This window comes from Haplochromis burtoni, unplaced genomic scaffold (assembly GCF_018398535.1).
Source record: "Haplochromis burtoni strain Fernald_Lab_line unplaced genomic scaffold, NCSU_Asbu1 Contig_12, whole genome shotgun sequence".
Classification (NCBI taxonomy): domain Eukaryota; kingdom Metazoa; phylum Chordata; class Actinopteri; order Cichliformes; family Cichlidae; genus Haplochromis; species Haplochromis burtoni.
In genome coordinates this window covers 3,564,225-3,590,624 of record NW_024582373.1, presented here as the reverse complement: position 1 = coordinate 3,590,624, position 26,400 = coordinate 3,564,225, and the positions used below count along the sequence as shown (strand labels likewise).

The following is a 26,400-nucleotide window of genomic DNA, read 5'->3' as shown; positions in this document are numbered from 1 at the left end:
GCGCCTGTGTCCGGCAGCCTCGCCTCTGTCAGTGCGCCCCAGGGCAGCTGTGGCTACAATGTAGCTTGCTATCGCCAGTGTGTGAATGGGTGAATGACTGAATGGGTGAATGACTTTTCTAGTCCTTAAGGACTAGAAAAGCGCTATACAAATGCAGGCCATTTACCATATAATGTGATATCAAAATTTTAAAGAAAAGAACAAGAGGATGTTTCAGTAAAACAACACACCGGTTCATTTAAATTATGTTGTTTAAAAGATTTTTTTTCTGATAAAGTGTAGACGCAAGGGTGCATCTAAACCACCTGCGTACACCCACAAAGCGAGAAAGAGCAGAGCTACATTAGATCACATGGAGAGTAGACTGTCAAACAGCAAAGCCACATAGTCTAATATAGAAAGACGGAACTGAAAACGAACAAGAGTCTAAAAGCCCCGCTGCCAGCCTGTAGAGACCATGCTGCTGCCTACACCAAACTGAACCAAAGAGGTTTGAACACACTGACTAACTGACACTGCCATCGTTAGAAGCTCTCATCAGGGAGAGTGAAAACAAAGAAACACACAGGAATGGACATGAATTTTTCCTTACCTGTACAAGGTATTTCTGGCTGCCATACATGACATATTGTGGGGCTAGACTATAGATCATGTAGCTGGTGTGCAGAACGATCAAAAGAAGAATCATACAGAGGAAGAGGAGAGCCTGGGGGCGAGTTTTCTTAGGTCTTATTTTGTACAGCTGTAAAAAAAAAAAGAAAAAAAGAAAAAAAGAACACATTATCATGTAGTTAACTGGGCATTTGCAAAAATTTAAATACATAAATAAGGCATTTTCTTACCCTTATCCAGAAGAACCAAATGCCCATGTTACGAATGCCGGCCATGGATGTGAGTACGAAGTACACTGTGATGACTGTGATCAGGATATAATCCAGTGGAAAAACCTGTGACATCAAAAACAAGTCAGCTACCGTATAAATCTTAAATGCACAACAATAATTATTGCATCCAGAGCCAAACACTTAGGATGGTAATCTTTCAAGGAGCAACCAGTAAAAATGGGTAATCCCACAATATCTGATCAGCTCCAATAAATGCTAACCATATCTATCCTGGTTAGTCTGCAGCACATTCACACACCAGGAAAAAATCTGAACATCAACAACTGTTATGCTTTGCAACATGAAGTGTTCAGACTGGCAAGTTTAGGTATTTAAACCAATTTAGCAGTCATGTTTTGCCAAGCTGTGTGGTGTGTGGTCCTGTCTTTAGCCTCGTCAAGGAGCTGCTTCTTTTACAGCTAAATGAAGAGGCAAATAAGCATAAATGGTCCAAGTACCAGGAACTGGTAGATCAGTGCAGGAGGAGAGGCTGTATGGTGCGGTGTGAGCTGATTAAGGTGCAGCTTTTTCAGTCACCGGTGCTGCAAAAAAGAAAGCCATCATGTCCACTCTGGAAGCTGCAGAGAGGGCCTCCAGATGGCTTTCAATGAGGAGGAGTGATCCTTTCGCCAATGCTGCTGGGAAACAAGCCAGGGTCTGAACAACCCTTGCTGGGTTTCCTGAGTGAAGGTGTATGATGCTGAAAAACCTGGAAACTCAATGACCTATCACTGACGATGTGTATTGTGTATCCTAATTTATTTCATTACAAATTAGCACTGACCCAAAAATCAGTTTAATGTGTTTAAATTTCAGCACACTGAAGCACATACTCCCCAAGTTTTAAACAACATCTCAAGTTCATTTAGGAGAGACCAGTGATAAAGCTTTTAAATGATGCTTCATTGAGGTTAATGATGACAGAAACAAAAAAATATGGATTTAAGCATATCTTAATTGAGTATAATCACTATTCCAACGTGAGAGATGAGAGGATACTCACAGGTTGCAAGGCTAAAAGAAGTTCATTCAGAGGATTGGTTAGGTTGGTGCCAAAGATTATGAACCCAGAGCTGATGCCAGCCGAGTGGAGAGCTTTATCCAGACTGAGGAGGAAAAAAACCGAGAGAAAGAAAAAGAAGAAATAAGGGTATCAATCTCCAGTATTAAACTTTAATATATAAGGTTAAATGAAGCAATTGCACTGTTTATTTTGGTACATTGCCTGTCTTACAAGGCACACACTGCAAACTGTATTTTGTGTTACAGGACAAATCATAACTTACTTTGAAATGAAGAGGGCAATGGTGAACAGCAACGCAACCAGGATAAAGAATATGCCTAGTAATATCTGCAAATCAATCAATCAAAACAGAGAAACAAAAATAAATAACTACAACAAAATACCAGGATACATTTTTAGAAATGACTGCTATAGGAGGGACGTGTAATCACAGTGTGCCCTTGTTTGTGAACTGCATTAAAAGCTGCATTTAAATAAAATGTGTATTTTTAAAGACAGCTACTTAGTCAGCAAATATAACCTTTCTACCATGTCTTTTGTCAAACAGAGACCATATGGCATAGCCAGCCACAGTTTGGCACTGTCGCTCAGGGTGACAGGGGGAAGCAATGGCACAGCTGAAGCAGAGTTAGGAGGCTGCAATCAGGGAGGAAAAAGCTGGCTGATCAGATGAACGTAGTGGGAGGGGAAAAAAAGTGAATCTAATGCTGATCTTCATATCAATAGTTAGACCAAATTATACCAAATTATCTGAGATAAACCCCTTGCAGCAAAATATTAATTAAGATACTGATGACAGACTTAGGAGAGAAGCAGGCAAGACGGAGAAGAAAAACATAATTTAGTTTAATTTTAAAAAAGTACAGTAATCTTTTTATGAAACTGCTACTCTAACCAAGGAAATATCTAAAAAATGAGTTTACATGTATTAAATGATAGTAAAGTTATTAAAACATTAAATAAGGCACCTGCCATATATATATATATATATATACACTTTTTTAATAAAACCTCTATAAATAGGTGGCACAATTTTTCACCCTATTATGGTGCAAGTTGCTTACCTAAAAAAAAAATAAAAATTGCTTGTTACATTTCTTGCGCGATCAAAAGAGAGTAACTATTGTGAGCTCCACGTCCTCACGCACTGATTTTAACTGTCAGTGTTTAACATGCTTAGTGAGTCATTTTCGCTCACTGTCGGTGTTGGTATTAAAAGGACAGCATGTGTCTGAGGAACAGTGAGGCTGAAATCGCAATCATTTGGCTTATCACTCTACACCAGTCTCTCGGTATACAGTAAATAAATCTCCCAACTCATTACTGTTTAAATTTGAGTCTGGGGACTATCATTAGCAGCAACCCCCCTGGTTAAAGACAAACTGTTACAGACACTGGTTTAAAATATTTGTTTGAGCCTGCAGTGCAGTTAAGTACTGAAAAATGAACAGCAGTAGGAAAAGTAAAATGTGAAAGAAGGGAATGATGCTTGAATTTATTTTATCCTTAACACATGGAAAAGGCGTTAAAAGTGAGGGGTCTGCAGGACTGTAACTGGGCATTACCACTGATAAGTCATGTGGTAATGCAGAGTAATAAGAGCACATTAAGCATGTAAGCCATTCATATAGGCACAAAGTACATTTGTGTGCACGTGCTGGCTGCATAGGTTGAAATATGAACAGAAGTAAGTGGATATTCTTTCAGTGAGTTATTACAATAGCACTGCAGCCAGCCACATAAGTCTTTTATATCAGTTAAAAGAAGAAAAAATGTTTTCTATAACGTGGGAATAATCAAGAAGGAAATATACGACAACGAAAATCTGTTATCAAAGTCTTTTGATCTTTTTCAGTAATGTTATCAACATTCTTGTTACTGTATTTCAGCTGCAGTTCAATAAAACTATTAGGAGTAAATACTTCTGCTGCTTGAGGATTTGCAGTATTGTAACTTTATATTATACCTTTTATTCAGACCCTCCACCATTATGTTTAACAAGAATAATAACAGTCATAAGTCTGTTATGCAAAGCCATTTTCATTGTGAGAGCCACTGCGTTGTCTAAAAGTCCAGTGAAGTGTATTTATGCCATTTTCAATAGCTGTTTCTGCCAATTGTTGATAAAAAAAAGCACACACAATAAATGAGTGGTTTGGAACAAGGATATATTATTAAGGATTGGTAGGAAAACCTAGCCACGCGGGATTCTGGCTGAATTTGTGATTTATTTATTTTTGCCCCCAAGTGACTGCATAAAAAGCCAATGTGCTTTTTATTCAACTTCAAAAAATTATTATAAAGCACTTCTATTCAATACCATGAAAAACTGCTCAAATGAAATGTATGTAATTGATCAGAACTTTGAGGCACTTTGAGTCTCTACATTATGCTCATCAGTACATTGTGTCTGGATGTTTTGTACTGGACCAGTAATGTTGGGACCAACATGTCCACTGGTAGCCAAAAAAAATATGAAAAACAATAAAAAGACAAGTTTCTTGGTTGCTTTGGTCTATCCCTTGGGTACCATGAGATCCTGCCTGAGAAATATGAGACTCCCTGAGAGACTTCAGAGTAAATTAGGTGAATAGATTTCCTGTGGGAATCATGTAACTATGCGGTTGTGTAAAGTAGAACTCAAAGTAAATCTAGAGCAGTTCAGATTGGAAATTGAGCACAAAGAAATTGTTTAGGAAGAAGTAGTTGAAGGTGGCTATAAAAATACAAACACAAAAATGATGTTTTAAATGTATTACACAAGCTAGAGCGGGTTTTTGCAGTTTCACCTATTCTTAATCTCAAATATCAATTAAAAGAAGCACTGAATAAATACAGCACTATCTATGTTAAATAACCCTGTCTGTATGCTTGCATTCAATACACACTCATCAGCATAATTTCCCTTTGTACAGAATACTTTGGAGAACATAATTTACTTTTGTGAATGAGAGCCAATTCCATAATGGACACTCACCTTGAAAGGTCTGAGAGCACTGCCCACTTTAGTGCAGCAGTTCCTCTCTGCAATTTCCAGGTGTCTCCCCCTGCGCCGGAGGACCTGTAGTTTGCCCTCCAGCTCCTGCAGGTTGTTTCTATCCCTCGAGGACAGAGGACGTCCATCTTGGCACTGACAAGACGACCAAAAGATATCCCAAATGCATCAATGATCGATATTATGCGGACTTTTGAAACTACACTACACTGCTGGAAGTTTTAATGAGAACATTGAAAAATGTAGATATCATTTCATCTGCAAAAATATGATTTTAATAAATATTTACAGTCAAGTGAATGAGTATGTAGACTAAAAATAGTGGGAGTATTATATAAATGCTGTTTTCTAAACATTCTCAAAGCATATACATACTTGTAAATGTATATCACTGTATCATATTTAAACTACTGCTCTCACAATATTAAAGCAAACTGTGCGTGTTTTGCATTAACCTTCTTGCTACTGTGAAAATAACCTTTAATGCTGCCCATACCTGGTTTTTAACAAGTGCATTTATGCAAGGGACAAATAAGGAATGATCTGGACTATTGTTTATACTTCATGTTGCCATGAGCAACTAATAGATGTCTACACTTTCAGTATATGTGGCCTCCAGCTGGGAAGGTGGTTGACTAAAGCAATGTTACCCACACATAACAGAATTCAAAGACAAAGGGGCACATATGAGATAGAAAAATCCAGAATGATATTAAAGGAAAAACAAATAAAAACAGCATTTGATTTCATGTTTACTAAAGTAAATCTTTTAAGCTTAAATAACTCTTTGTGTCTTCTGATGGGACTCACCTTGGATTTTAGCTTTTCAATCTGATGCTCAACATCATCAATGTCCTCAGTGTTCTCCAGGCGTTCATACTTAACACTGCGGGTGCCTTTTATCAGATTCAAAGGCATAACAGACATACCATATGCCTGGAAGACAGTGCAAAACTACCATTATAATCAGACATCATTGTCAGAGTGAGCACATATGGCACGTGCATCCACCCACACAGGCTCCTGCCTGACGGCAAACCCATCACAATGTGGGACATGACAACAGTCAAATGAGGGTAAGCAAACACACACAGAGCAAATCATATAGTTCCTGGCCTCCCAGGCCATGTCATTTTTGGTTCAGGAAAAAAGATTAAAATGGTGGAACCTATAATTGTGCTGAGGTTTATTGGAGAATTTGCTGCAACCATTTTGTGAGGATATCACTGCCTTATATCACTCTGATGCATTTACAGCTTAACAGTGCCCCCATGTGACAGCACTACCCTCTCTCTAGGATATGAAGAACTTGTTCTAATTATAATTTTCAATAGACGCATTTAGGTAGGAAAATCAAGATGCAGTCAATTTTCACCTGAATTTAAATCAACAGATGTCATTTAATTATATTTCTTTGTAAAAGTTAGATACAATATATAAACACTGCACAGTTTCCCACAAAGATAGACAATAAGAGAAAATCTGTGGGGTGATTTCATCTTTCAGGGGTCTTAAATCACCTGAAGGGACATCTGGACTTTAATCAAAAACGAGGGACATCTTTAATACCAGGAAACAGACCAATCAATACAAAGAAAAGTAAAAGCAACAGGCCAATGCTTTCACAATGCTGTCTCACTTTTATCAACTTGGAAGTGTGCCATTTTACAGGTTCATAGTAAAACAAAGGGCCATTCTGTGCAAAAGATGCTGCCCTCCTTCCATTTTTCATGTGGGGAAATGTCACAGTCTATATTTTTCTAAAACAACTTTTACTAGTTTTTGAGTGTTAGGTAGCATTAAGAGAGCCGCATGGGATACTAAGTCAGGCTACACTATTATTAGTCTCTGCTGAGGATCTCTGCTACGGGCGAATGTCGCCTCTTGCAATGAATCATGGAGCTCTTAAGGCCAGAGCATGTCCCGAATATCAAACACACTCATAAAAGGAAAACCTGTCCCAGATCCCAAGAGAAACATTTCCCGCCCCTGAAATGTGCAACTATATGAGAGAAATAGAAAAGAAACTAAAAGAAAGACAAAACAGGTTTCCCTCTGCTGGAGTGTACATTTTTAGCTCACTCATCGTAATGCATGCTCATTAAAGTTATTTTAAAACCCACCGTGGTCAATAATAACCAGAAATAGCTCAGCAGGGGAGCTGGGAATGTGTATGCAACTCAATAAGTGTGTGTTGGCTGAGGGTGAAGTCACTAGCTGAAATCATTCAGTCACATGACTGCTGAGTGGGAAGAGGGAGAAGTAGTTGGGCACAGGTCTCCTACACAAGCCTCTTTGTTTGTGTTTCCACTGGATGGATCTGAGGCCCCCCACAAGTTCTCAATGCTATCAGTTAAGAAATAACAAAGCATAAAATTCTCTGGATAGAAGTGGGTGAAAAGACATTTCCACTCATTTAAACTAACATATTCAGGATTCTCTGTCATTTGATTCAATTAGCAAAGGGTGTTAGAACAAAATAATCTTCACAAACATGACAGAACATTATGGTTACCATGTCTTTGTAGACTACAAATTGTTCTGCACTGAGAACTAATACCGGATTAAAAACAGACTTGAACCCTAAAGTGAACAGGGAAGAGAGCAACTAGATTATTGTAATGTTAGGCAGTGGTTCACTACACTGTCTCATCCTCAGCCCTAAACTGCTTCTGCAAGAGGTCTTTTCCTGTTAAAAGGGAGTTCTTCCTTCCTACAGTTGCCAAGTGCTCACTCTTAAGGCCTTTTCAAACCAGACACGTAAAACCCACGTGAATATTTCATTTGTTTACTTTTTTTTTTTCAGACTAAATTAGTGTTCATGGAGCCATTCATGCCAACTGTGTAATTTTACTGGACAAATTTGCAGCGTTTATTAATTAATTAATTTTTATAAAAGCACTTTGTGACTTTTTTTGAACTTGCGCTATTTAAAAAAAAGATTATATTGAACCTAACCTTTCTTTTGCCAAAAAAATAAATAAATTCAGATTCAGTGATGTTTTAAACTGAGGAATCCAAAACCTCTGTAACTACTTGTGTGCATTATATACAGTCTGCTAGTAATACCGTCTGTGATTTCATCCTATTAAATAGATATACTTATTACATGAAGTTTATAAAATAGTAATTTCATTCAGGGACATACTGTCCTTCTGTTCATGTCATGTACTTCTCCTTGTTTAGAATTTCAGTTTGTAAGTGCTTATCACACTAAAACACGTCTTGTTTTATTCAAAATCCAATGTCACAAACTTTGAACTTCAAAATGAAATACAAAATATAAAAATTTAATTCAAATTTTAAAAAGCCTCGAGGTGTTACAGAATTATAGAAAAACAGATATCGCTCCAAATCTCTGGAAGAACCTTATGCCCAGGTCAATTTCAGGGTCTGGGATTACACTACCAGACATTAACCAAATTTAATTCAGTATCAGCATTTTTATGGCTTTCACTTTAAGAGCAAGAGAATGGCATCTCAACAGCAGACAGAGCCATGACAGTCATAAGTCAATATGCTAGCTAAGCTTTTAAAGGAAGTAAACGATGCCAAAGGATCTCACATGATGCATGAGCTTTGAGATTTTGCTGATCCCTTGTAATATCATTGGGTTGAGTGAAGCAGAGTGGGAGATTACAGAGTAATTAGGGATAAGAAAAAGTTCTTTTTTGTGTACTTAAATTCTTTTCATTAAATATTTTCTTATTTATTGCCCTCTAAAACAGATTAAAATAGTTAAAGTTGCTATCAAGTGCAAAACACTATGTTTGCAAAATATATTAGAAAAATAAATAAATTTACTGAATTTAAACTCAGTGTATAATCTCTCTAAAGCAGAGCTCTATTTGATTTACAGTACTGACAGGACCATACATTATCAGAACACCCCAACAATAAAATAGTCATTAGCAGCCATTAACTGTTTCTGTCTATAGAAAGGTAAATAACATTGCTTGAGTTTTGTTTAAGTTACTTCTAATAAGTGAACTATGCACACAGAAAGAAAGCCGTGCAGCCTTACGTCAATGTGAACGAAATTTAAGTGCACCAGGTTGCAGAGCTGTATAGTGTTTACATCACAGAGCTGTGTGCATTAAGAGTACATGGCGAGTTCTGCACAAAGGATAGTGATAAATTAGCAAAAGGAGTCATGGACAACATTTCCACTGCTTATGGAACCTGTCACTTGGCTTCCATTAAGTTAATCGGGCTTAGTAGCATAAGATGATAAATTAGACAGTTCTTTGCAAATACCGGTAGGTTGCCACCTACAACAGTTTTCACACTTGTAGTTAGAGAAGAGAGGAGATACAGCAGATAAAAGGACCTTATTCAAAGTCAGACACACAAAAAAAAGAGTTTCTGCTTTGAGGCTGTGACAATAAAAGAGGTACAGACTGCTGTTGCTGTCGCCTAAAAGCCTGAGTTCTTTGATTGACTTTATCAAAACAAGGAACATCAAAAACAAAGACACGCCGGGTGTTTTGATTTCCTCGGGGCATTTGGTCCATAGCAGCATGGGCCAGAACATATCTGAGCACAGTTCCATCCTCAAAATGTACTCTGTAATTATCCACCCTTTGGAGAACGGTTACACAAAGGTGAGAGAACAGTGGATAAATTCCCAGATGAGACAGATTTTTTTTGTGTTAAAGGGCAACTGCCTCGACAACTTATTTGACTTGGTTGTGTATTATTCATTAAGAGTTCCACATTCAATTGTTGTTCATCTGTCAGATAGGATTCTTTGAGCTCAACAGAAACTCGATAGATTGAAGTTGGTTGTCAGTGCTATTCTCAATGTCTGGGCTGATCCTAATAGCGCTCTTGTATTTTTTCCCCAACAGACACTAACTCATGTCAGCCACAACCTCCAGGTATTATTCACAGATTAGTTAAACAATGAAAGCTATGAAAAATAGACAACGTTTCATAAGTTCTTTTTTTCTGACCCAGCAAAAAACACAATCAATATATAACCAAATATACAGAGAGCGAGAGAGAGCGAGAGAGAGAGAGATAAGTGGCTGATAAGGCTGGAAGGAGGATCCATACATCAAAAGTCTCGGGTTATTAGATAAAAGACAGCAGCCTAAACAATTTCAGCAACTAAATGCTTTATCTTTAAGATCACAAGACATTACTAATAGTAAAAGGCAACTCCATCACCAAGTCAACCAATACTATGAGAAACCATTTGTACACAAAACCTGCAGTGCACTTGAAAGACTTTAAAAGCTAAAAAGAAAAATAAATTATAACCACTGCGTAAATCAAACTTGGTATGTTTGACAAAACAAAGATAACAATTTAGTCCCATTTCCTACGTCAAATCATTTTATAAGTCACTCTGTTGTGTCTTAAAAACCACAAACTCTATTAAGCTGCAGAGCTGGTAAGCTTTGGAAGTCGTCCCATTGTATAACTGCTTAATTACCAAGCAGATGAACTGAATGTTGCTCCAATGAACACATGAAATAACACTGACCACTTGTCAACTCACCGTGTAAGTGATCACTGCCAACATGCCAATCAAGGTCAAGGAGCTGATGGAGAAAGACAGGGCAGGAAGACCATCTGTAGAAGGAAAATCCGGTAAGGAATTAGAGATGTGCCATTGACCTCTGAAGGACACATCGATGAACTCACAACATGTACAAACTCAAGATCACAATTTCTGCTCTTTTTATTTTTTTTAGTAATGTTTTTCAGGCAGCTGTTCGTTGAGTCCTGCTGTTAGTTGAAATGTTAAAATTGTTCAAATTCTATTGCATTGAATGTATTAAACACCACAAGCTGTTATCATTTGCTCCAGTTGTCTACAGGGAGGTCTTTAAAGTATCCACAGTGATTGGAAGACAGTGAAAACTAATATTGGGACTAGATTCGAGGCTCTCCACTGTGAAAATAAAGTCCATTTACCTTTCATAGAAAGTGCAACTCTAAATAGATTTTTCTAGGTAATGTATGGTTTTACTTAAAAGTATACATTACAAACAGTGGAAAGATAGTAGTAAGTACAGCGAATTAATGACAAACAAATACAGTACTGTGAAGAAGTATGTTTCCCCCTTACTTATTTCTTGTTTTTTGTTTAAATGATGATTTTATTAAAGGAAAAAAAGCTATGCAAAGTAATCGCCCCTGTTTTTAACTAAATTTGTGGAAAGCTGAGCTCACTTACACTAGCAACACACAGGACTGTTTACTGCTAGACCTGAAACAGAACCTGTCTGATTAAGTGAAGTGGGCCAAAAGAACTATAAAAGAAAGTTAAAGAAAAGCAACACATCTTGCAATGATGTAAAGAAACTCAGTAACCCATGAAAAACAAAGTCAGTGATATATAGCAGTCTGGGAACCTTCTTGAAGGCTTTGGGACACCAGTGAATCACAGAAAGAGCTATTATTCACAAATTGAGAAAACTCAGTGAATTTTCCCAGGAATGGTCGGCCTAACAAAATTACTTCAAGAATGCATCAATGACTCATCCAGGAGGTCACAAAAGAAACCAGAACAACACCTTAGGAACTAAAGGTTTAACTTACTTCAGTTAAGGTCAGAGTTTGTGATTCAAAGATAAGAAAGAGACTAAGACAAAAAAGACATCCATGGAAGAGTTCCCAAGCGAAAACGTCATCTCACACATGTTAAAAATATCTCCCAAGACTTTTGGGAGAATATTCTGTGCACTGATGAGACGAAAGCTAAACCTTTAGAAAGGTTTGCATCCCGTTACATCGAGCGTAACCATGAATTGGGCTCTCTACAAGAGAATCCCGAAAGAGAATGTCAGGCCATCAGTTTGTGCCAAAAGCACTTGGATTATACATCAACACAATGATTCAAAACACACCTGCAAATCCACCTCTGAATACAACAAAAAAAAAAAAAAAAGGTTTTTGAGTGGCCTAGTCAAAGACTGAAGTGAAATCAGATTGCTACACAGTGGCATGACCTTAAACAGGCCGTCATGGTTGAAAACACTCTTGAATTAACATAATTCTGTAAAGAAATGTGGGCCAAAATTCCTCCACAGTGATGTGAAAAACTAATTGGTACTTATTGCAAATGCTTGATTGCAGTTATTGCTGGGTGGCAAAACCAGTTTCTAGTTTATGAAAAGAAAATATTTGTCAGAAAGGGGCAGGCAGGTTTGGACAGCTTTTTTTTCCCCCTTAATAAATAAAATCACTTTTTTTTTTACATTTATTTTAGTTATCTTGGTCAAACATTAAAATCTGTTTGATAATAAAAAAAAATAATACAAGTGGGACAAATATGCAAAAAAAAAGAAGGAGAAAAAAAAGAGAATAACTTTTCACAGAACTGCAATATTTGAGCTTGAAGGGCTAAAGCTTAAAAATCATATTAGTATCTGCTGCTTGTACTACTCATTCTTTTTTTGTAAGCACCCCATGCCCACAGATCAACAATAAATGTTATATCATTGAATGGGGATAATGCTTGTTAGTATTCAGGTAATCTTGGGATTTAGTATGTTATTTTAATGAACAGAATTTCTTTTTCCAGAGATACACCTATTCAACATTTTTGTCATCACTGCCATTTAATACATTGATCATAGCCAATGTTTTAACAGCTGCGTCTCTCAATTCTGATGTGTGGTTGAGCTGATGTGTGTCACCTTTGATTGAGCCAGAAAGAGGACCACCCATAAGGCAAGGGCAACAGTAGGTATCACACCAGCTGTCAGAGTTAGAGTTAGAAGACAGGGATTGATGAAGAGACTGATTGCCACACTCCCCTGTCAGGATCCCACCTGTCATAGTGCTCCAAGTAAAAAGCTACACATTTGTCCCTCTGCAGATATCCCGCATTTTCTCAGCAGCAGCCTCATAATGCCCAGCCCACCTGTCAACACGGTCATAGGTGGCTCTGCTTGCCTTTCTCCTTGACAGTGGAATTTGAATGGGAATTTTAAGTCCGTATTCAGGGCATGTATGTTGTGCTGTTTATATCATTTATCACTTTTCTTTATAGGCATCTAACAAGCAGCAGGACAAAGAAGTGGAAAATGGAGATAAATTATATACCTGCTCCCTATTGTATTGTATGCAAAAGGAAAACTTTGAAGTCTGACAGCTGGGCTTAACATTAACATGTGAATACTGTTTTCTACTCCCGAGTGTTTCATCCCGAATTTGCTGCCTTTGTTTAGTGGTGAGCTTGGTAAAATAGACAATAGCATCATGTTCTGCATAGAGAACATTCTGTTCATGAACTCCACACAAAGCAAAGGATACATGTTTGCTGCCAGTATTCTTGGTTTCTTGAGCAGATTTTCTGGGGCTTAAACATAGGGAATGTTGTCTTTTATCATTGGTGCTTCCACGTCTGGACAGCTTGGACTCCAAGAGAAACGGAATGAGGCAGCTCTTATCTCAACCCCACATATATATAGCCCTACAGGCCTATGGTCATGCATAAGACTTATAAAGAAAGGTGTTTATTAAGGAACTCCTTTAGCCCTAGCACCCTACTTCTGTTGAGCGACTGAGTAATTAAAAGCAACCAGCAACTAGTCATCTATTCAAAGGAGAAAAAAAATCAGCATCAGCACACCTTTAAAGAGTTTTTAAAAGAGTTAACCACAAGTGCATCACATTTTTGTCTTGATGAACAAATGCTTAACCCAAAAGATTTGAGTGAAATTAAGGATCTTCAAGTGATGCTTTACAGCATCTACTTCCAGGGGCAGCACTTAAGTTTATAATTTCTTTTCTTAATGCTGAAGAAAGGAAAAAGTCAAGATAAGTTAAGTGTTAGGAATATTGTTCGAGTACTCATAGTAGTTAAAACTGGACTACTGCCCACTGCACTCTCCCTCTTGAGACATGGCCAAAAATACACAACGGTACTGTATGGTCTTGAATACCAACACGAGAGCTAGTGATCTGGAGAACATTAAGGCATCACTTGAGCACTGTAACAAATGTAATGCTGGAACTATTGAAGAGGTAGTGACTTTAATGCACAGTTGTTGCAAAGCAGTCAGGAGGGTTATGTGGTAAAAGTGCCTTTTCTTTACACAATTAACCTCCCATCTGGAAAGAGAAGAGATGGGGAATTACAAAAGGGATCATCCTCACATTTCCTCAGCAGCAGAGCAATTTCCCCCTGTGCCAAAGGAGGAAGGTTATAGAGAGCATGTAGGGGTCCACTATTATGCAGAGAGGCAGATGGTTCAACTTCCTCCTTGATCCCCAGATGGCAAGAGGCCAAAAGAACTATTAGGAGTCCACATTTGCCAGTGTTTAGCATGAGCATATTCTCAGCCTTTGTTCCATTCAACAAGTGAAAATGCCCAAATAGGGAGTTTTTACAGTGTTGTTAGGCATCAACACAAGCTATTTTCTTTATAAAATCATTTATCATCACATTTTATATGACTGTTCAGGTAGAGAGTGACTAGAAAAGCTTGCTACATAACGTTATTGAGTACTTAGGGCAGTATTGCAATCTGTTTTCAAAGCTTGACTTCTGCTGTCGATTTTGGCACTTTCTATGACAAATACAAAGACGGATTTAAGAGTGATTACTAGACAGCCTGTCTGTAAATCACAAATGAAAGCTAAAATATATATTTACACTAGGAGAGCTAAGGGGGTCGTTTTGTAACTTAACTCATATTTCTTGACTTTTTCCTAAAATGGGTTTATTCATCTTATGGTGAATTTTCAGTTGTGTGGAATAAAAAGAAAAATGACAACCATTTATAGCTATAGCCACTGAGGACATCATTTTTACCTAAAAGACATTAACGCAAATGCTGTACACTCAACCAGTCTGGCTGCCAAGCAACACATTTATTAACCAATAACTATATAGGTCACTATAGTTAGATAAAAGAAGAATAATCATTGTAGTGCTAAATAAGTTGCAGATGGGATATTGAGCCAGGGTGGAGCAGAACAGAGTCCCGGACGGTTTGCTGACTGTGCAGAGCAGCAGGGATGTGATGTTAATGAGATGATAAACAGTCATTGTTCTACTTTTACAACAATTCATTTATTAAAATGTGCTTCTTATCTTTTGTGGGCAACTGTGAATTAACTTTTAAAATGTAGGCAATGGTCGGTTCAACCGGCTCCACAACTTTTCCATAATTTTGTTCTCCTACAATAAATAAAGTATTTAGATATCGTTGTGTTTGTTCTTGTTCATTAGTGGATTCTGTACCACTATTGCTGTTGTTGCTTGACAGAGCCTGGCAGTTCTAGAGGGGTTGTGGTACAAGTTGTTACAATTTTACATTACATTGGTGAGGGGTTTTTTTTCTGATGGTTCCAGTGAGCTAAATGTGGAGAGTGCATATTAACAATTTCAGTCCGTTTTTGACATCTCATCTTTGACATGTTCTAGTTCCACTTAACTTTCAATGGTGCACTTTAAATTAACCACATTTCTAGTCTGTTAGTTTAAAAACTAATTTGAGACTTTCAAAACCACCACATAATTTTCTAGCCATCCAAGACATGACTACCTGCTCATATCCTCCCTCTCCAAAGTGGAGAGGGTTATGCATTGTATTGAAGTGTTTAGTCATGGTTATAATGGTAGTCCAAAACCCTGTGTTACATAGACAGAAAAGCTGTACTGGACAGTACTGTGATCAGTGATCAGGCTATATGTAAAACTGACATTATAATAACTTGATAATAGGATGACAGTAGAAATAAGGAAATCCTACAAGATGAGGTGGATTGAATGAAGTAGTTTCACTTTCAAGTGATAAAGAGAAAAAATATGATAAGTCATGGGAATAACTGCTATAAAACAAGACATAAATTGGACATAAGTGTAGGCGTTTTTCTAAAGAATGGGTACTTACGACTACTCCCAAGTTCCTCAAAAAGGTATTGTACTTTCTCCCACTGAGTAGAATTCTGACCGGGTGGGGCGGCGAGTGGAACAAACGCTCTGTAAGAATAAAAAATAATAACTTTTAAGACAGATAAAATTATGGTGGTTCTTTCTAGGCTATCTTTGTCCTCATCACAGAGACAAAGATTCACAGAAATTCATATTAACAGCACATTAAACTGCTCTTTTCAATGAAGGAAAGTACATGAATAATAATAAGGTTTCCAAAAAATGAAGTTTCCAAAAAGTTGAGATATTAATCAAATCATTTAAAAATAAAGTAAACCTTGTATTTAATTAAAAACAGTAGAAAAACAACACATAAAAATGATTAAACTTACGCATTAATAGTTTCTGGAAAAACATCTATTTGCTTACCTCGGCATAAACCACAACTGTTAAACTGTATGCGACTGGCCTACTGTATTCTCCTTACTTTCACAGTAAACTGCTGAGCTACAGGTTCAGTCAGGTCAGCAGTTTCTAAGTGTCCTTAAATTATGACCCACGCAGCTACTCAGCCAGATACAGACATACATTGGCGCGAGCCAGTAATTATGGTCTATGTTTACACATGTGACTATGAAACTGACTTGGATAACATAGCTGAGAAGGAATTTATTATGGCAATGGATAATAATCACTGAAACTACTGTTACTACAAAAGAATTCTTACAAGTCAGCATATAGCTCAAATGATTAACACCTGATTATTCAAAATGAAGCTATTTACAATTTTTCATAAAACCTTCTCAATTTTGTCATTTTGAGAAAAACCAGGCGCCACTCTGCTCTCTCTGATAGTCTTTTTTTAATGTACATTTTGAGTAATAAAGAGACCTACGTTTCCCAACCGGGTGATTGGCAGAGATCACTTGTATTTTTTTTAGGTAAAGGGACAACACAGCAAATAAAAACCTGAAATAGAACAGAAACTACTCAATTCAGAAAAAAGAAACAATGGTTACCCCCCGCAGGCAACAAAGGCAGAAAGAGTTTAAGCAAATGTCACCAATTGTTACCACAGTAACATCCACCTTAGGCTTGAGTTGGACTATTGTTTCCACTTTAAAATTATTTTAGCAAAATCAAGACCAATCTAAACAAAAAATCCCAAACTAAGTCTAAAGTATCCAGACCCAAAGATATTTTCTGATGTTATATGTATTTCCTCTAGGATTCATACTTGCACTTTATCTTTTTAATGTGAATTCCTTTGGCCATCATACGTCTCACTTCTGTTTTTAGAAAAAGAAAATAAAAAGCTCTCGTTAGCTTACTCAACTCTTCATAACTGTGTCTACATAAAGGTTTTTAAAACTTCATTCTTATATCCATCAGATGAGAAATGTTTGGCAGAGTTGGTCTTGCTTTATTTATCGACATTAATTTCCAAACTTTTGTGTGTTGTGGTTCACTCTTTTTGGAGAAGTAACCTTGCTTTAGTTGTTGCAGAATTCAGAAGCCATCATCTTTGATCACCACTGTAACAGTCTCTCGTTGCCACTTAAAACGTGTTTTGAAATTTTTAGAGCACATTTTCTATGTAGTTCCAAAAAATAAGTTTGACATAGTGTCTTAGTTATAAAAACCTAGCTTCTCTATAACTCTGACAAAGCTTGACTTCAGTTCCTCCGATTTCAAATTTAAAAAAAAAAAGAGAGAGAGAAAAAAAACCCTTAATATTATTTACATTACTACAAAAAATAAGTTTAAAAAAACTGACATAGATAAATAAGTAGAAATCCTGCAGCGAACAATCAGAGGCTATTTAAGGAGTCAGTCACCTTGCCAGGTTTAAAGACAACAAAAGCCTGTAACATGAAGCAAAGACCTACTGAGTGAACACTGCCCAAACAGGGCCATTATGTCTGTTGGTATCAGAAAAGCAGTCTGAGATTAAAGCTATCATGTTGCTGAAAATCAAAGCACCTAAGCAACAATTGCTAGAACAAAGCACCAATAGTTCCAGTTTATTGGGCAAAGGAGAGGGAAATTGCTTCCGTCTTTAAAAACATCCTGACATCCAAACTTTCAGCTGTAACAAAGTATAGTCATGTGTCCTTTTTTTCTCCCAGCCAGGTAAGCCTTTTCTCAGTGCACCATTTAATGGTTGAGAGAGCGCATTTAATTGTGTAGGTTGAACTTCAGGTGTGTTGCTGTCACGGTTGCAAAGGAAATCTATTATGTTGTGTTGGTGTTCCTAAACACAACCAGTTTTAAATCTGCACATAAACAGAGCATGGCTGAAAATGTCTAAATGCTGAATTTCTAACAAAGATCTATTTAAATGCACTCTGCATTCAAAGAATCTAGTTAGCACTCATACACAAAAACAAAACACTTATTTAGAGAAAGGTACATAGCTTTGTCTCCTGAAAGGCTTATCATGGCCAGACAAATGGCCCTGTAGCTGTTTGAAGGGATCGTCTTCTCATTAACTCAACACAATGATGTATCCACACCAGAGTACCTGCCGTGTACTAAAGCAGAAGAAGCCAACCATGTCTCCAACTCACCCAATTAAAAGAAGCGCCACGCAGACAATGACGAATCCAATTGTGTACTTCAGAGCATTTTTCACTTGCTGTAATGAAAAAAATAAATTTAACTGGTCAATCATAGTCATGAAATGAACTATTATTATTCATTGTGAGTGAGGGAAGGGGTCATATTCCATTCAGTTAAGGACTATAGAGAGTGAGAACTATACAGAGCCAGTGTAGATCCTGTTTGACCTGGCAGAGATAAACTGTCACTCCTGGTGCTATTCAAGGCTTTTAAAGTAACAATACAAAGGACCTTCCAATCTGTGAGAGAAAGTGCCTCTGTCAGCTCAAAATTGACACATGCATGGGAGAAACAGCACTATGAGATAGCTGCTGTTTGGTGCTCGTGAAATGACTAAATGTTAAAATCCCTCACTAAAGCATCTTCTAAAGTCTCTCTGAATTAATGCAGTGGTTCAGTAAATTGGGGTGACTATTTTCATTACCACAATGAAACACGTGTTGGATAAAATCCGTGAAACATCTGTTGGGTAACTTTTCTTCATGTGTTATGATTTTTTAAGTGGCAATGCCTTGCAGACTGAAATGTTACCTAAAACTGAGAGTAGGTGAGCTAATGGTAGCAAACATTAAGCAGAAGAAAGCCTGTTTTATCTCCAAAAAAAAAAAAAAAATCATGACCGGTCCTTTCTTTCAGAGGAAAACTACGGTTAACACCAGTCAGATATTTGGAGTAACTATCATGGAGTAATTGATTTTTTTTAATCAAATCTAACCTGTCTTTTTTCTGGCTAGTATTAGTTATTGCCTGTTAACAAAAATGAAGTTAGCAACTCAATTTAGCTACAATTACCACCTAACTCGTGTCTGTAACTTATGGATACATTTGGAAATGCGAGTTGGCTAGCCTCCTAAATTACTTGACCAGCCAATGTTGATTTTAGCCATCAGTAAATTACATAAATGGCGCAAAGCAAAACGTAATAAATAACACTTGTTTTCTGTGGCATACAGTACATAAAGTAGTACAATGTCTTACTGTTGTAGTCCATGCAAGTTTGCACACAGTGTGTTAAGCTTAAGTTACATATAAACTTGAGTTCAATAAAAAAGCAAGCCATGGTGCTTGATTGGACATGGATGGTTTAAAACCAGGTTACAGAGAGCTCACTTAAGTTTGCGCCTGCATTGCCAGTGCCTTAAAAGCATGTTGATTGTATTTGCTACCTAACAGAACATTTGATGTCTTTATTTTTTTAATGTACAAAGTACATAGTCTAACTCTCAACAACCATTACAACCTTTTACATTCAGCAAATATGTGCACCTTGTTCCTTCTGTGATCATGCTGTGTGAGTCTTGTGACAGATTAGAAAACATTCCTCTACAGCACCACAAGTAGTCAAACAATCAACACTGTATCTGCAATTACTTGCAAATGATTTTAAAGCTTGTAAATTTTAGTCACAAGCAGCATAGCAATGTAAAAGTTATTAGCAGAGAATCATAAATGATCCAATTATTAGAAATAATATTAAAGGAAAAACTACTTAAGAAACAACCTATTTTGTTGATAAAAATCCACTTTAACATGGGTGCTTTGGGAAGGTTTGTGTGACTTTCAATGAAATAAAAATAAAAGATGAAGTGGTGCAAGTCGCCTTGAACTGGCTACAATATTCAAATGAAATCGTTTTAGGATATGCACCACATCTCAGCAGTTTACAGAGATGTGTGTAGCAAAAGAAAGTCACTTACTGAGCATCTGTTCACATTGTTGTCATCCCTTTCTTCATAGTAGAAGTAAACAAAGGGGATCCACAGGAAGACACAGATTAGTATGATGGAGTAAAGAGCTGTTTGGAAAAAGGAGAAATGAATTCAAGAATTAACAATCACAAATTTTGAGATTTACACTGACAAAAGTGAACATCACAGACTGTCAAACCTGCTCTATCATGACACAGCAGTACAGTGCATTAAAAAGAAAACGTATTGTGCTGACCTTCCATTAACATGTTAAAGGTCATGTGAAGTACACATATGAAAATATATTTTGACCCTAAGGACATGTGCATTACTTTTTTAACCCTATTCAGGATATTAAGGTACCACAATATAACAAATTATATAGAAACCCCAAAAGTTTTATTTCTAATACTCCCAAAAATACAGGAACTTTTCTTTCTATTAAACTGGTATGGACATAATGTACTAGGTGCACACTATAATCTGGTGCCACCAGCAGTTAAGTCTCTACTGCTGCAACAGGGGGCTGAGAAAGGTGGAACCTGCAAGTTATTGCTAATGAAAAATTAACATGTATATCACAACTGCTATGAAGAAATAACCAAAACAAATAAACAAATAAATAAGCCTCATTGAGAAAAGTGGAAAGACAGAAAGAGGGAGTGAAAGAGATCACATAAGCAAATGTGGTGATGGACAAACTCCAGAACTAACCTTTGATATTCAAACTGGCTTAAAGAGAAATGAAATTTATGTTCAGATATATATAAACTAACTATATAAAGACTAGGTCAAGCAAAATAAATGCATAAATAATAACAATATTTCATATAAAAATAATGAGGCCACATCACAATGAAAATAAATTAGCATACTGAAAAAAAAATATGGCTTTCACTTTTTAGGTCTCGTTAAAGTAGTGCTTTTAATGCTCAAGGTATTTGTAACTGCTTATCTTTATAAAATATTTGGCCACGGGGTCAAAATTTAACAAACAATGTTTCTAGTCTCTTTTTCCTTTTCTTTCCAGTAACTTGTAGTGTGGAACAGGCTCACACCTCTTAAGCTGTGTTAACCAGCAAGCACTATTTAAACACTGTCTTAACTATGGTTGTTAAAAATAAACTGTATGCAGACAGTTCATCTGCAAGAAAAACAAACGGTTATGCAAGATAAAAGCAGATCATAGTGTGAGCGGAAAAACATCAGATCTCAGCATCTCATCTGCAATGGAAGAAAGAATTTGCTAGTATGCACCATGTTTGTTGACAAGTCAGTCATCCACATTTTATTGATTTGCATATGGAGACTGGATTCGATGCAAGCACAATCAAGATAATGAGAACTGATTTTAATACAAGATGTAAATTGAAAAAAGAAATAGAACTGATATCACTAATCAGTATCCATACAATGTTTTCTCATACAAATCATATGTTTATGTGTAAATGGGGTCAATAACAACTGTCAGCTAGTAAACCTGTATCATTAGTATTCTTTAAACAGCCTGAACATGTAAGGAACTGTTGTTTACACACTTTGAGCGTGTTAAACCCAGTAATCTATGAATGGTGCTCTTTCTGCTCAGAATATGATCCAGAACACTAAACAATTGATTCAATTAAAGGAGGAATATGTTCTCCCTTGGTTGTTGCTGTGACTATTAGACTGAGTACCTTTTACAAAGCAGATAATAACAATTTCCTCTTGAATGTTGACAACACTAATATAAGAGAAACCCATCAGCTTGAGAAAAATTGCTTTATTCAATAGAGCTTGTGACCTTCTACATGAGGTGTCCTGTCCTTAGAGAAAGGGCCTTGATATTCTCTGATCCAAGCCTTTTTGTTTGTTTCTTCCTATATAACTTTTCTGAGAGAAAAGACCAACACTCAAATGCATTAGGAATTCATAAAGGGGAGGGTGCGGCAAAAAACACTTAAACAGAGAGATGCTATTCCAAGCTGGCAGCTTTTTTTTTCCTGCAGCAAATGGATGTCGATGCAGACAGACCAGATAACCTCAAAATAACTCATAGAAAAGCATGTCACAACAGTGTGCTCAGCAGCATGGTTACCGTTTCCCAGAAACACCTTGAGGTGATAATGTGAATCATTAGCACAAGGTGCAACAAAAAAGAAATGTGCTAGAATAAACAGCTTACCAAGACCGTATCCACTGTACTTTCCCGTGAAAACAGCCCCTTTAATACTGTGCGTGATTTTTATGAGTTAAACTTGAATTTAAAGTTCTCAAAATAAAACAAAAATAATAACAAAAGGTAACATTTGAAACCTTTAATGGATTTGAGGTTCAGGTATATGAAAGACTAAATAAATGCCCTAAGCAATACCCCGGACCTCAGAATGAGAAACTACACAACTGTAAATGTGACTGTTGGATGTAAACTAATAGAAGCTGAGTAAAACTAAAATTGAAAACTCCTAACAAGCACTTAATCCATAAAATCAGCAGTACACTTCAACTCCAATGGGCATGTGGAAAACTACTGTTCCATATCAGTCAAGAAGGTATGACCCTAAGCGAGTGCAAACATGTCCCTTTGTGAAATGAACAATATTCCACAAAAGGCTCTCTGTGCTGCAGACAAATGAATGCCATTGTTACAGAGGTTTGGTTTTTCCCAGCTGTGATTCTGACAGGGCATTACTTTCAATAAACACATGCTCATTGCTCCACTAAGGTATCCATTTACACTCATTTACAGCTAAACAAACGGAGTTCAGAATGATGCCAGGAGCCCATAAATGCAAGCCATGCACAGTATGCAGCCACTGGCATATGCTTGCAGGTTAAAGCAGTGAGCAAAATTAATCATAACACCATGAATATTAACACAATGAAGGAATAGGTCATACTGCATTGCAATGAATCATCCATTACTCTTCATGCAGATCTTGGGAAGAAGACCTGACCAGGGAAAGTTTTGCATATTTATCCCTGTGAAAGGGAGCATGTATAAATGTCCTTAAACCTTTACACAATTCTTGTGCTGGCAGTGGATCCGTCATGTTCTGTGGGTAGCAGGGCTGCGCTTTCCCTGGATCAGCTTTTCTGAGGCATCCCACAGATATCCACCAGAATGAGGTATGGGGAGTCAGCACCAAGAGACCTTTGTCACATTCCTTGAGTTGTTTTTGAGCAGTTTTTGAGGAGCAGTGGAGTTCACTGCCTTGCTAAGAGAGATGACTATCATCGGGTATGGGTTTTTCCCAAAACAATGTTTTGGTGGGTGGTACATGTCAAAGTAAGAGCTACAGGAGTGCCAACAGTCAGTGGTTCCAGTATACACTCCCGTTTACTCAGTGATCAAAAACAACAGTACTTATAAATTTGTTCTGTGAGGCTTAATGATAACCACGTCCTCACATGACAGTGGCTATCCACTGAGCATTAGCACCTCTTGTTCCTTGATGTAATACAGTAATACATGTTGTAAAAATACAACATGTATTACTGATCATGTGAAAATTCAATACCATGGGTGATATCTCATAGAAAACCTTCCTTACTTGCATGTCAACACTGAAACTATCAACACTGAAGACACAGAGGATTTCAGATATTTATTTAAAACAAAACAGAATTTGCACACGAGCTACATGAATATCAGGAGAATTGCGCTGACTCATATTTCTTAAAGGTATATCAGTAACAAGTTTGCTGTGACTGGCATGTGTCTGGGACTTTCACATGCAGCAGTCTACTGCTGTTATACATGCGGACTTAGCCTCTGGCAACCAGATTTCAATATTTGGTGACTGGCTCAAGAGATACAGACGGTTGTTGGAGAGTCACAGGTACCACCCATGGCTCCTCTAGTCTGCCTGTCAAAGTGTCCTTGGGCAAGATACTGAACCCTAAAGTTTAACAACTGATCATTTCAAGTGCTATATAAGTACCATTTAGCAATATTTAAAGTCCACTAAAGCAACAAGCAGCAACTTAAGACAGACACTCTGGAAACCTCCAAGTTATTCTACAGGTTTCAGTTCTTTATGTTGAATATGTAGGATTTGCATAGGCCTCTCATATTTTCACAGAAACCCCAGCTTTTTCCAGCTGGCAGCAGACCTCATTACACACACACTTTGAGGAAAGAGGGTAATGTGAAACTGAATGCATACGAAAAAAGGGACTGGCTGCATTCACACTAAATTTTCATCAGCTCTGTCCTCAAGGTACTTCAGATCAGCACCATCAGTACCTTGCGTAAGGACACTTTGGCGTGTGGATTGAAGAAGCCGGGGGTTCATACCACTAGCGCTCGAATTAGCTGATGACCCCTTTTACCTCTTCTATTGTATACGATACAAGGTGAGGCTAAGTGTTCACTTAAAATCTGTGTCAGTATTTTGAACTGGGAAAAAGGGAGCAGAAAAGCTGCTACCTGGGTTGTTTCTTGTCCTTGTGTGACTATGTTTCAATTGTCAAAGGCCCCTCTGTATCACATAAAACTGCCAAAATAAAACTACAATTTGTCAGTGTTTTCAGAAATGCTCTTAAAAAAAGCATTAGGCTACCACTTTACAATAAAATTCACTCTGCACATGTGGGTGGACCAAAAAAAAAAAAAATCACAGAAAAAAAAGAAACTTATTGTTAGTGTATTTGCAAGAGGACTCCTTCCTCGCTAGTTTCTCTTCCACAAATGGCATAAAAAAAAAAAAGGCAGGGAGAAAGCCAATGATTTATTTAAAGGGCCCAGGGGTATTTTGCCCTGTTGCTTAAGGGTCTTATGCACCACTGCTTTGAAGTACTGAGCAGTCCAAGGAAATGTATAAATGGACAGAGGAAGGAGATTGAAAGGCTAAGCTTTCAAACTTAGGGTTCATCAAAGATCACAAAAAGGTATTTGGGCTCTAAAAGGAAGTGGTTGTTTCCGTTGCAGACGTTCTTCCCCTTTGTCAACTTAAAAGGTACACTGAATGTAATAGTACACCGTGTAGACTTTGTGAGCAACTGCAGAGTTTAATAAGTAATGGTTCAATCTTGATTCTGGCATTACAGATATATTCTGATATAGCTGTTACCTTTTCATCACTGCTGTTCAGGTTTTTGCTCAAAGTGCCCCCTGTGCAATACTCTATACTCGCGCATTTACTCTGAAATCGAATATAAAATGAAACATTTGCTTGAGCAAAAGCTTAACATGAACACACAGATAAATTTTAAAAATGGTTTGAAGTAACCTGTAAATGCCACAATGGCAAATGCTCCCACTGATTCTGTACAATTATGTTGATTCCTAAAAAACAAAAAAAAAGAGAAAACATTCATGTGAAAAGGTTTATCAAAAAGAAAGAAAGAAAGAAAGAAAGAAAGAAAGAAAGAAAGAAAGAAAGAAAGAAAGAAAGAAAGAAAAGGCTACAACAGAATTTTCCAACCCTATAATTGCAATTCTATGACTACCCTATGTTTGTAAAACTCTTAAGGCTGATTATAAAGTAAAATGTGGCTGCAGAGAAGCATGTCCATAGAAAATGCACTTTAAAAAAAATAATAATAAAACAGCAGAAATGAACCAAATGACAGCTATGTAAAGCCATCAAATTATTTTAAAGATCAAATAAATAAAACACGGGGAGTTCTTCAAATCACTGGACATGCACATACTTATTAACTGTGACCACCAATGAATATAAAACAGTCTACTTCAGAGAAAAACATGCATCACCAATACAAATAGAAATCTCTGTCAACCCTGTAATTATACTATTTGTGAAGAGACAAATGGACAGTGCTATCAAATGTTGCCTTAAGGAAAATTCATCTTTAAAGGTTACACTTGAAAGGAAGCTGTCCACACAATAAACATGGAGCTAGGTCTCCACCTACTGGCAAATAATAAAGTGATGGCCGTTATAAATAAATAAATAAATAAAAGCCAAATCTGTCTAGTTCTACATAAACACCGATAACAAAATGCACTATGTAGCTAAAATTAGATTCAGCGTATTTTCACTTTCAGTCTCATGCTGCAGCCTTCAGCAAAGTATGACTTTGCTAAGATGCAGCACAGTCCTCTCATGCCGTCATCTTCACAAGCACCTAGTCACAGTAGACATTTTATCACATAATGATGCATCATGAATAGGTAGAAAGGTAGAGCTGACTGGAGAGCTAATCTGTAAAAATCTCACATCATATGACCAACAGTCATCTTATGTTTGGTACAGCAGAAAGCAGCAGAACAACAAGTACAATCAACTGAGGAACATGTCAGTGTGACAGGTTAATATTCTGCACCGCTGAGCTCATAATTCAATTCCAATATTCAAAATGTGCTTTGATTGAACAAAACGTTGCTCCAAACGAACAGAACC

General features: G+C 37.1%; 1 protein-coding gene across 1 annotated transcript in view; it reads right to left on the bottom strand.

The window, feature by feature from the left end:
- lmbrd1 (LMBR1 domain containing 1) overlaps positions 1 to 26,400 on the bottom strand; it is a 46,918-nt gene that overhangs the window by 13,130 nt on the left and 7,388 nt on the right. Inside the window, exons 4-13 of the mRNA XM_005915487.3 lie at positions 20,063 to 20,160; positions 18,314 to 18,381; positions 15,763 to 15,851; positions 10,410 to 10,483; positions 5,714 to 5,839; positions 4,886 to 5,038; positions 2,171 to 2,235; positions 1,888 to 1,990; positions 843 to 947; positions 593 to 742 (exon numbers count right to left, since the gene is read on the bottom strand). Coding sequence (XP_005915549.1) covers positions 593 to 742; positions 843 to 947; positions 1,888 to 1,990; positions 2,171 to 2,235; positions 4,886 to 5,038; positions 5,714 to 5,839; positions 10,410 to 10,483; positions 15,763 to 15,851; positions 18,314 to 18,381; positions 20,063 to 20,160 — 1,031 coding nt within the window. The remainder of the gene's footprint in view (positions 1 to 592; positions 743 to 842; positions 948 to 1,887; positions 1,991 to 2,170; positions 2,236 to 4,885; positions 5,039 to 5,713; positions 5,840 to 10,409; positions 10,484 to 15,762; positions 15,852 to 18,313; positions 18,382 to 20,062; positions 20,161 to 26,400) is intronic.